General features: G+C 37.8%; 2 protein-coding genes across 2 annotated transcripts; one reads left to right on the top strand and one right to left on the bottom strand.

Annotated features, from left to right (window-relative positions):
- Positions 1-9601: 9601 nt before the first annotated feature.
- LOC106456019 (GTPase IMAP family member 7-like) lies at positions 9602-10708 on the bottom strand. Its single transcript, XM_013908060.1, has 3 exons — positions 10644-10708; positions 10369-10424; positions 9602-10179 (listed from the first exon to the last, which is right to left on the bottom strand). Exons 1-3 carry the CDS (start codon positions 10706-10708, stop codon positions 9602-9604), a joined length of 699 nt encoding a protein of 232 aa, XP_013763514.1.
- A 483-nt stretch (positions 10709-11191) lies between these two features.
- Positions 11192-12037, top strand: LOC102210906 (GTPase IMAP family member 7-like). Its single transcript, XM_005755151.1, has 2 exons — positions 11192-11210; positions 11340-12037. The coding sequence occupies exons 1-2, from the start codon at positions 11192-11194 to the stop codon at positions 12035-12037; spliced, it is 717 nt and encodes a 238-aa protein (XP_005755208.1).
- The last annotated feature ends 358 nt before the right edge of the window (positions 12038-12395 follow it).

Below are 12395 nucleotides of genomic sequence, written 5' to 3'. Positions count from 1 at the left end.
TCATACAGATGAGAGAAAGCGTGAGACAGAGACTGCTGGAATTAACTCTATCAGCAGAGAGAGAGAGCGGTACACTCACTGTAAAATATTTCATAAAAGCTGCCTCTGCTTCAATGAGAAAGAAAAACAGAACAAGTTTTCAGGTCTGCCTCTACTCTACTTTTTTCTACTTTCAACAGAAAATCAAGTGACTTTATCCTCACTCTAACCCTGAGTCACACACTGTCCTGCCATAAGGAATATATTCACACTGCCAAATGCATGTTTTTCTAGCTTTTATTAATTACAGGTGATCTACTTCTTATGACAGAGGAATTTTTTCTATTCCTTTTTTATTACCACTGATGTTTCTGGTGACAATATCTCAAAACAGCTGTGTAGTTAATACAGTAAGCACAGCAGTCTTGTTCAAAGAGGGATCATTTTGCTGAATAACACTGTTATTCTTTACCAACACAGTTTTTCTGTGAAAATCCCAATTTTTGTTTTCCCTTGTAGTGGCTTCTTGAAGAGGTTATCAGGAACAGGTGGGCGATCAGGTGTGTTCACCCAGAGGCAGGAACCCGTGATCAGTGTTGGTCAAGTTACTTGAAAAAAGTAATCAGTAACTAATTACTGATTACTTCCCTAAAAAAGTAATCCAGTTACTTTACTGATCACTTATTTTCAAAAGTAATTAATTACTTAGTTACTTTTTAAAAACACGATTTACAGCCTGAATAGGTGATAAAGCGACAGATCTTTCAGCCCAATTCTACTTTTTCTGCATAATCCATCATATAAAATGTAATCAAATGGAAAAGTCCCTTTTTAAAATGTGTTTTATTAGTTTTAGTCTTTTAACTTTATGCATCAAGAAAAAAATTTAATTATATGCAACATTCTCTGACTGGAAGAAATTTGTTTAATATTTAAACCTATTTTCTGCACATTCCAGCACATAAAATATTTTTTTTTGTGTTAACACTCACTCTTTCAAATAGATGCAAGTAAAACACAGCAGAAAATAAATAAAGTCAAAGACTAGCGGTCCTTTTGCTCTATTTTCACCTGTAAAGTAGGAGTAGAATAGGCGGAGGTTTACCCTGGTGAAGGTGTGCCGCAGCGGTCAGTGGAAGAATCCACGAGTTTCTCTGTGAGTTTCCCATTACGTCATAGCGCACTCGGTGCTTGCTTGAAAGTTTAGGGGTTTATTTCGCTGTTAAAAGAAGTTTTCTTCCAACGCACAACGGACACTAATGTTTTTGTCACTTTTTATGGAATCAAACTCAATGTAAGGTCAGTACTTCCATGCTTTAAACGCTGCAGTTCTTTCCCGTACTCCATATATTATCCATTGTTGATCTGCACACAGCTGTTGTCACCAACGTCGCTGTCATGAGACATTCTCGCAAAAAAAATCACGGTTTTAGTAACGCAGTAACGCAGCGTTCCTACGGGAAAGTAACGGTAATCCAATTACTGTTTTTGCAATAGTAATCCCTTACTTTACTCATTACTTGGATAAGTCCTATCCATGAATATAAACACAAACAAATGAGTAAAAGAGACAAGAGAGGAGAGAGGAAAACAGAAAAAATCAAAACCTGGAGCAGACAGCCAAGAAGTACTGAGGGACTATAAGTTTGTCAGTTAGTCAGAGTAGTTTTTGGTAATAACATCAATGAATAAAAATAAATGTGGATTGTAGTATTTTTTAGAGAACAGGTTTGCTTGTTTTTATTTCTTTTTGTTCCCTGTCTGTTTGTATGAAGATAGTTGAAAAACAAGTTGTTCTCTGGGCTGATGGTCAGTTATTCAGAGAATTTTATTTCATTACAAATAATGTATTTACATCAATGTCATTCCAATCCAGAACCCCAATTTCTAAGTTTCTCATTGGCTTGACAGCATAGCTATCTGTTGGATGAGGCCATCTAAACTTCACCAAGGTCTAGGTTAAAGGTCAGGGCAGATGTTACTCAGGAGAAATTGCTATTCAGTCAAAGTCTTATTGTCTTGGAAAGAAAACTGTTCAGCCTTAGAGTGACAACTACTGGACTAGAGAACCCAATAACAGCACCTGTCACACTGAAATAAATCACTGAGGTGCTTTTTAAACGGTTAACCTCTTAGCATTTCATTTTATATTAGCTAATATGCTGGTAGGTAATGTGCTCTAAGCTAACTTTGCTCAAAGCAATCTCTGTTTCTAAAATAAAAATGCAAAAAAAGCAGTTACTCACATCATTTCATATAAGTATAATTTTTGCTGAAATTGTAACTCCATGAATGAAGCAAATTTGGAAAGAAAGTTTACAGTACCTACAAAGCAAACCCAGTGCAATGGTTTCTGTGTGAGAACAGATAGTGAAATTTGAGAATTTAAAGAAAAACAACAACAACAACAAAAACACGTTCTCGTTGTTCCTGTTGTTTGATGATGCCTTCTCCATAAGCGGATGGATCCTGTTTGGATGGCCAGAAAGTGGGGGGGATCTGCTGACCTGAGGACAGATCTGTCCTGGAGTGTGTTGCTTTCTGGATAGTATCTAAGAGTTACTGGGGCTCAAACTCCAGAAAAAATTTAAATTTGAGCCCAAGTCTTGTCAGGCAGTTATCAATATCATTTTTTATTTCTATAGCACATATACTAACATAAAAACAAAACAAAATAAACAAAACAAACATAAAACACGTCTGATGGCAATCAAACTGAACTTGAATTAAAAGCCAACATAAAAAAGTGAGTTTTAAGACTCAGTTTGAAAGACTGAATGGACTCTGAAGTACAAATATCAACTGGCAAGTTATTCCAGAGTCTAGGCGCTTTATCTGTGAAGGCCCCATCTCTTCTATGCTTCAATCAAGACCTTCAATCTAGACCTAAAAAGCATCTGGCTAGATGATCTCAGTGCTCTTTTGCGGTTGTATGTGTTGAGGAGTTTGCTTAAATAACTGTGCGCTATACCATTTAAAACTTTGAAAGTAAGTAAAAGAAGCCCCACGCCCCCGGTACCGGGGGCAAAAAGGAGGAGATCACGTTTAATCGGTTATAACATGGGGTGAGAAATATAAGTCCAGACATATGTGGTATCCACAGAAACCTCTGAATCTTAGCTAAAATGTCATATAAACCATTTCTACAACCACCAAACACATCGAAAACAAGCCATGATTAAACGAGCAGTTATGTAAATGCGCAGAAGACCGCCAAACAAACAAAACCGAACCGGAAATTCTCCAGACTTCATGTAACCGGCTAAAGATAGGCTTGTTAGCTTCCAGAGCTATCACTGACTCCACACACCAAGTTTCACCACATTCAGACCAAAATTCACTGAATGAGCCGCAAAAGAAGACCACAAAAACACATAGCGGCGCAAATGTGCTAAGACAGAGATTGGCTTACCGTCCCGATTTCCTCCATTATTTTTTCCGGTAGCCTGTAGCCACATGATTATCAGAAGTTACCACGCCTACCTAGCTGCATCAGAGCTGTTTTCCATCAACAACCTCCATTTTAGACCCACCTACAGACTTGTGACTGGACAGACGCCACATGCAGCAAATTTGGGCCACCATGGATTTTGGCATTGCAACGTCTGATTGGTTGAAGTGACGTGAACGTGGCATCATTATTTTGATTCTATTGTCTCCAAAATGTTGATTCTGTTCATCTGGACGTGGCGTTTTGTGGGAGAAACGTTTCGTCACTCATCCAAGTGACTTCTTCAGTCTCAGCTGACTGCAGGTTTCCCCAAGATTGAGGACCATTAAGCTGAATTAGAGGCAGTGATGCAGCGGAGGGTGGCTTCCAGTTCCTGGTTGAGCCTCTCAGTTTGTCCATTCGTTTGCGGGTGATAATCTGAGCTTAGGCAAGGTTTTGCTCCAAGAGCTGTATAAAAAACATTTTCCACACCTGCGACGTGAATTGGGGAACCCTGTCAGACACAATCTTGGGAGGTATTTGGCTGGGCGGCGTGGGTTTGATTTATTACGGGCGCAGATTGAGCATGCGGCCACATACTCCTTGACAACTTTATCTATTGAGTACCACCAGAAATACCTTTTAATGAGAGAGCTGGTCCTCCAAACTCCTGGATGACAAGCAAATCTGCCTTTGTGAGCCCAATCAATCACCTTAGATCATAGGTGTCAAACTCTGGCCCGCGGGCCAAATTTGGCAGCCTAATTACATTCGGCCCGCGAAGCCATGCCAAATTACTATTAGAGCTGGCCTACTGGTATTATACAGCTAATGTATATATCGTTTAGTATTAAGCTTTGCTTGTTCCATATTCAGTTTTTCAGCAAAACTTGTTTGAGTCCATGAGAAAAGATTTATTCTTATATCTGGAGGAAGATTTTTTTTTTTCAATAAATATTAATGTTAGCCCGCGACTTTGTTCCAGTTTTGAATTTTGGCCCACTGTGTATTTGAGTTTGACACCCCTGCCTTAGATCGAGCAACTCCCAAGCCCCAACGTTATAATTTCTCTCCGCTGGGCAGATGCGGCGCGAAAATAAAAAGGCGCAGGGTTGAAGCTTTCCGGCCGGGTCAGAGTGCTGGGACAACACCGCCCCCACCCCAACATCTGATGCATCCACCTCAACTACGAACTGTTTACTGAGATCAGGATGGATTAACACTGGCGCAGACGTGAATAGTTCTTTCAGCTTAGAAAAGGCAGCATCAGTCTCCTGACTCCAGATGAAGGGAAGTTTAGAAGATGTAAGGCAGGTAAGGGGAGTGGCTTTTTGACTCTAATTTCTTATAAAGTGGCGATAGAAATTGGCAAAGCCCAGAAAACGTTGTAAGAGTTTTCGCGATGTTGGAACGGGCCACTCGACAACTGCTTTAACCTTAGCTAGGTCAGTCCTGGGTCATCTGTCCCCCTGCGAGGATGTAACGACACGGAAGGAGAGTGGAACTCACATTTTTCAGCTTTGACGAATAATTTGTTCTACAGCAGCCAAAGTCTGACCTGCAAACAACTATATTAAACTGTAACTTGTCCATCCCAAAAACTTGATTCTGTTCATCTGGACGTAGCGTTTTCAGTGGTAGAAATGTTTCATTACCAACCTTATAAACAGTATATTTGCATAATAACTGAAACCAGCACACTGAATGAACAATGGGCTGGGAGGTCAGTTCCTTGATCATTAATATGCAAATTGATATGAACATTGATCAACGACCACTGATCAAAGACCACTGATCAATGGCCATTAGTACTATTCTCACAGGATTTTACGTAAATGTAACTTCTCTACTCTGATAGTACAAAATAATCAAATATTACTTATTAATTCTGTTATCTATGAAAAGAGGGGAAACATCCCTCTGATATATTTGTAAAGTCCCTTCACTGAATCAGAGATTCTCCTCACAAGATTTGGTAAAACATATTCAAAGTAAAAAACAAAACAAAGCAACTCTGAAGTGAAACAGTGGCAGTAACACATGAACATCAGCTGAAATCAAACAATTAGTTTTGCTGATTAAAACATTCACACAGAACTTTGTGCTTTTCTCCCACATCTACTCTGATCAATGTATTAAATAATCAAATATTAGTTTTAGTTTTTATTAGTAAATATTAGTTATTTATTTAGTAATTACTAATATTAGGGTTTTTATTATTAGTTTTTATCTATTAAAATAAGGTGATTTTGATATGTTATTAAAGTCTCTCTTTTTTTTAAATCATAGACTATCCTTGCAAGATTTGATGAAACATATTTAAAGTAAAAACAACAAACAAACCCACAACCACCTCTGAATCGAAACAGTGGATTCTGGAACAAAGAACAACATGAGCATCGTCTGAAATCAAAAAGTTAGTTTTGGTGATTTAAACATTCACACAGAGCTTTGTGCTTTTCTCCATCACAAGATTTGATTGACTGAATGAAAACATTTAGGGTGTAACCCACAGGTGTTACAGGTATTTTCACATCACTGTCCAACTTTCTGTTATATGTGTTTCAGTCCCATGAGAACATGTTTTTTATGATGTGGTGATAGGAGAGCAGGGTTGGGTCAAATGTTAATCTGAATAATCAGAGATCACTGTCTAGTAACAGGGTCATTATGTCCAACAAAAACAAAGAAATTCTTCTCCAATGAAAAGCGAAAGCTGCTGTCCCAGATTCTTTTATGCATAGTGATCTAACTGGATTGGCAGGTTTTCTGAATCTCTACAAGATTAACTCACATAATCTGAACCAAACAAAACAATAATTCACATGAAACATACAATGCACATAAAATATTTACTTGATCTTTTGTAATATTAAACTTTCTTGTTTGAATGTAGAAGGAGAACGTGGACAGTTTCAGCAGTGTCTCTGTAATCTTTACCTCAATACGTCACTTTGAAAAGAGCAAAGGACTAGAGGTTGTAAACTCTGCGTTTTGGGTATTCTGATGCTGTTCCCAGTGTTGTGTGTGTGTGTGTGTGTGTGTGTGTGTCTGTTTTTTAAAAATACATGTTGTAATTTGTTATGAGAAGTGAGTTATGTTTCTAGTTCTTAGTCTTTTGGTAATTTAGTCAGTTCCTTTTTGTGTGCAGGTTGTTGTCGTCTCACCCATGTGTGTCCTTCCCAGTGTCACCAGTCTAACATGTCTCCCTATGGATGTCAAGTTCAGTTTTGCTGTTTCTGACTGTCTCTGCATTTGTCACTGTTTCCATTCCTCAGTGTTTGTGATTTACTGTGTTTTGTGACAGTCATTGTTTTATGTGATTTGTGTTCAGTGTTGCTGTCTCTGTCTCGTTATGTCTACTTTACTCCAGCTGTGTTCCCATGTGTCTACACCCTCGAGTGTATATCTTGTGCCTGTCTCCCTTTGTGCTTTTTCAGAGTGTATTGTTCTTTTCCAGTCTTCGTTTATCTGCTGATGTCTAGTTGATTGATGAGCCATTAAAGGGCTCGCCTTCAGTTAAACCTCCTGCTGCCAATGTGTCTGCAATTGTGGGTCCTCCTTCACCACACCCTGACAGATGGAGTGTACACTGAAAGCTCAGTAGTGTTGTCATTTTCAGTTTTTGTGTGTGACCTGACAGCACTGATGTTGTTTTGAAGTTTGTTGAACTTCATTTGCAAATTTGGTTTGGTTTGGAAATTTGAGAATATGATGACGTGATTCCAGAAATGTTTTTTCTTGAAAAGAGAAAACTATAGGTCAAGTTCTCTGGCTTGCATCAAAAGTATTAGAACAAATTCTTCTGGATAGACTTTAACAGGACATGAAAACTACTGACAAAAATAAACAACAAAGATTTCTGCACATATATTCTGAATGACCTTGTTTCCACGTCTGACAAAGAAAATGTGACTTTGTTCATCCGAGTTTCAAAAAGGTGAGATATTGTCACCTGTTCCGTTTCAGTTTGTACATGGATGATCTTTCTAAGTCACAAATAGAGTGCTGGTTATATGATAGACGAGAGTCTTATTGATATTTTGATAGATGCTGAAATTTCAGTTATTCGATTGCGTCATAGTGCTGGCTCACAACAGCTGTTCACAGAGTAAGTGCTTCAGTTGAGGAATTTTTCTCTTCTTCTGTGTGGGAGATGAAGAGGTAAATTTTGTGAATGCAGGTTGATTTTGAGGACATGCGATCTCTGTGGTGATGATGTTGAGAATGTGCAGAGTTTGTGTTGTAAGTACAACCAGATATCCTTGCCTGTAATTTTACATCTGCTCAGATTATGTTAAAATAGCTGTTTTTAGAGACTACTGTACTCCATTATTTACTGCACACCTGTGGTGTATATTTAGTAAAGCAAAAAAAGAAAACTTCAGGGTGCATGTCACCCTGACCTTGATCAAGCCTCCAAGGTGGAAAAGGACATGCCAAATGTTTGTGATGCATAAAGTTCCTACCTTCCACTGTCTGCTGATAAGATTTTAATCAATGAATGGATTCAGATGGAGTCATAATGGCCTTGATTGGACCAGCTTTAAGTGACACAAGATATTTCACCTGCTTCTGGAAACAGTGGAATAAAAGCTCATTTAATTGTTGCGTTTTGGTTTATTTTGTGTTATTACAGAGGTGATGATGTTGTGGGTGTTATTGTTCTTATGTTTTTAGAATTTAGATTAAAATAAAAGCATGTCTCTTAACATTTATAAATAACTGCATTAAACTTTCCCACATCTACTCTGATTAACATGCTAAATAATCAAATATTAGTTTTAGTTTTTATTAGTAATTATTAGTTATTTATTTAGCAATTACCAATATTAGGGTTTTTATTATTAGGTTTTTTTTTATTAGTTATCTTTCAAAATAGGGTGATTTTGACATGTTATTAAAGTCTCTTTTTTAAATCAGAGATTATCCTCACAAGATTTGGTGAAACATATTTAAAGTAAAAAAAAACTCCACAACCAACTCTGAGTCGAAACAGTGGATTCTGGAACAAAGAACAACATGAGCATCATGTGAAATCAAAAAGTTAGTTTTGCAGAAAAAATTATTCACACATAACTTTGTGCTTTTCTCCATCACAACAGTTGACTGACATAATATTTCTTGACAGCAGCCCTTCCTCAGTGCTTGTGGTTCATTGTTAGCTCATTAACACGAGTGAATGAAAACATTTTGGGTGTAACCCACAGGTCTTACAGGTATTTTCACATCACTGTCAAACTTTCTGTTATATTTGTTTGAGTTCCATGCAGGCATGTTTGTTTCTCTCTAAGAAGCTGACGACTCTCACGAGATAGTTTATGATGTGGTGATAGAAGAGCAGGGCTGGGTCAACAGTTAAAATAGCAGAGCAGACCTGACTGAGGTCAATTGCACACAAGTAGTAGCCTCTTGTGTCTAACAAAAACATTAAAATTCTTCTGTAATGAAAAGTGAAAGCTGTCTCAGTTTTCTTCCAGTGATCTAACCACTATCGAACCTTGTTATTATTTATTAATATTTATATTGTAATTGCTTTGGAAAACACTAACACGATTAAAAAGGCGGTTAAGGTTAGGCATAAGGTTATGGTTGATTGGGATTAAGGTTAGGATTGGGGCTGTAATACAGGGCTGGAACATGTGTTACCACCGGGAGCGTCAATCTATTGGATTCCATCCAAAACCCGCCATGTCTCATACTGAAAGCGGGAACGCGGAAGGTTACCTTTTGCGTTACTGAGGAAGGCCTCAGGACTTATCAAATCGTCAGTATATTAGACTGTAACTGTAACAGCCAATCAGAGTTTTTGCATCCAGGTCTGTGATTGGTTGGTTTTGTGGTACACTTATAACGGTACAAGAGTTGAGCATACATCGGAATGAGAACGGGCTCAAATAAAATTCAATTGGATTGAATCCTGGACCAAAGAACAATGAGACACTTTGTTTCTTAGTTTATTGAAGTAGTTTGTTCCAGTTTACAAAGGTTAATAAGCTTTCAGTACCTCATTTAACAGAAGTTCATAATAAACCATAAAAGATCATTTATCTTGTCTCGTCTGTCTGTTAATTCTTATCTAGTCTATTAAAGAAAAAAAACTGTACTGCATCATCTACCTCTTCATGATACTCACTCACTCAATGGTCTATCTTTACATAAAAGAAAAAAACAATTTCTGAGCACTCATAGCTATAAGTTCTTCTGTATTGTGTTTACCACCTTCATTAGTTTTTCAACCTGATCAGGACCTGATTTGTTGTTCTCAAAGAGAACACACCTGTTTCCACACTTTTCAACCATTTTCTTCAGATCAGGTTGGCAAGAATGAAGAAAATCCTCCAAGCCCATTCCTGCCTGCTGCAAGTCGTTTCCTCGGGTGAACAGGATGATTGTTCGTCCTCTAACTTCCCTCCCAAAAGCTTTTTCTAACTTTTCCATTATGTCTCTCTCACCATCTGTAAATCTGCTCACATGCATCACAAGTACAAACACACATGGTCCTGACTCACACAGTTGTTTGCACCTTTTCACATGTTTGCCCCTAACTGATGGAGCAATGTCATCATCAAACATATCTGGGGTATCAATCACATTTACGTCTACACCACTGATCTCAGTTTGTACATTCTGGCAATTTGTGGTGACGGCCGTTGAACTGGGTCTAGAAACAAAGTGTTTCTGTCCAAGGATGGTGTTCCCACTGGCACTCTTTCCAGTCCCAGCCATTCCCAAAAGAACAAGGTTCACTGTGGTGCCAGTGTGTCGTCCTGCATAGATGTATACCAATAATAATGTAAGTGAAAGTGAAAAAAGAATGTGGTTAAAATGAGTGAATCTTTGTTGCAGTGTTTTTCATTAAGTGCTCTTTGCTTCAACCATCATGAGAAAAATGCTGATTGACTGAATAACCCGTTAGTATGTTCTTTATATAGTACTTAAAAGTGATTGTGGTTTACCTGTCTTTGCCTCGTCAGTGTGTGGTCTTGTTATACATTGTAATCCACGGTCCCAACTACAAGTTAGATATAGAAGAAATACAACTTCATCAGGAAGCTGGTTGTTGTTTCATAAATAATTATTACTATAATAGTTTGCAAACATTTCAGAGTTTTTTCTATTAACTACATTTATAAAATATTTCATAGCATACATGTACCCATGTAAAGACATTACGTTCACAACTTGATTTACATGCTAAAGCTAAATCAAAAGTGCTCAACTTTAGCTTTACCTCAGTGCCGCCGGTTGTCTGTCTTTAGTGTCGTTGCTTCTGAATATGCTGAAAAAGCTTCCCATGATGCAGGATTTGAGCGAATAACCTGTGGGTTTAAATGTCAGTGCCAGCACAACTCTGAACTCTTCCTTTTTGTTTAAGTATCCTTATTTAACAACTTAGTATATCTGAGTTGTTTTCAGATGATTCACATAAATCTTAAATCTAAAGTTAACAAAGGTCTATTAAGAAATTTATCATGACAGATGTAAAAATAGCCTTTCTCTGATACTCTTTAAGAAATCAGAGCCCTTTTTTCTCATTACTTAGATTTTTTTTATTGCTACAAAGCAAATACATGTACAAGCACAACTTACATTAAGTGGAAGTTGTTCAGTCTGTTGAAGCAAAACTCTGTGTGACTCTGTCTAAAGCCTGCAGACTGCTGTTCTCTGACTGTATAATACTGCAGGAGGCGTGTCATCTGTTGAGCTATAAAAAGCAAGTTGTGGCAGAGCAGTTTTAGCATTCATCTCTCACCTGTGCAGTGACAACAGTGAAAAAAAATGGCTTTAATTCCAGCAGGTAAGACTTATTATTAATCATTGTTTTTTAAATTATTTTCCTAAAGTGTGAAAACTTCTCAGTTTCACTTTGGTTCTTGTAAAACTCTTGTGTACATGGGTTAAATCAAATTAGTCATTTGTGTTTCAGGTCCTGATTTGAGGATTGTGATGATTGGAAAAACTGGTGTGGGCAAGAGTGCTGTTGGGAACACCATCCTGGGATGTGAGCATTTCAGATCTTGTCCTTTATCTGTATCAGTGACTGAGTTCTGTCAAAAAGCTTGGACACAGTGGGGGAAAAGAATAGTTAGTGTTGTAGACACACCAGGGATCCTGGACACTTCAAAATCAGACGAGTTCATCAAAAGAGAAATTGTGAAATGTGTTGAAGTCTCCTGTCCCGGTCCTCATGTGTTCCTGTTGGTCATCCAAATCGGCCGATTCACCAAAGAAGAGAAAAACTCAGTGGAAGCCCTGCAGGAGCTGTTTGGCCCCGAGGCAAACAAGTACATGATTGTGCTCTTCACCCGTGGTGGTGATCTTGGAGGCATATCCATAGAGCAGTACGTACGTGATGCTGAGCCAGGGCTTAAACGCATCATCCAAAGCTGTGGAAACAGGTACCACGTCTTTGACAACACTAGCAGCGACAGAAAGCAGGTGGTGGAGCTGGTCAAGAAGATCGACAAAATGATGGAAGTAAATAGAAACACGTACTACACAGACGCCATGTTTAAAGAGGTGGAGGAAGCACGCAAAAAGGGAGTAACACTGCAGCAGTATAGGTTCACTGAGTCATTGTGTAAACGTATCAAACTCTTTCGCATCATTCTGGGGAAAGATTAAAGTGTTGTTATTCTACTGTAATTATTCTATTCTGAATAGGACAGCTTTTGTTTACCTACATGAAATATACAATCTGTTCATGATGACACACAGTGTGTAGATAGCTGTGTAGGATCAATATACGTTGATTTCCCATAAAGAAATAACACAATAAAATATTATTGATTATGTGAGTTTATCTTTTGATGTTAAAGAAGAAAGTATTTATAAGTGAAATAATGATCATGTAAGCTGTCTATCAAAGCATTTATTTTCTCTCTTGCATCTATTCTGATTTGTATATGTGAATGAAATTATGGTGGTTATGTCTGAGTTTAATTGTACACTAATTTAATCTATTGAACAATTTAGGGGACAA

Source organism: Pundamilia nyererei, unplaced genomic scaffold (genome assembly GCF_000239375.1).
Source record: "Pundamilia nyererei isolate P.nyererei 1_Seehausen unplaced genomic scaffold, PunNye1.0 scaffold01043, whole genome shotgun sequence".
Taxonomy (NCBI): domain Eukaryota; kingdom Metazoa; phylum Chordata; class Actinopteri; order Cichliformes; family Cichlidae; genus Pundamilia; species Pundamilia nyererei.
Note: the sequence above shows the minus strand (reverse complement) of the source record. Positions and strands in the feature narration are given on the sequence as shown.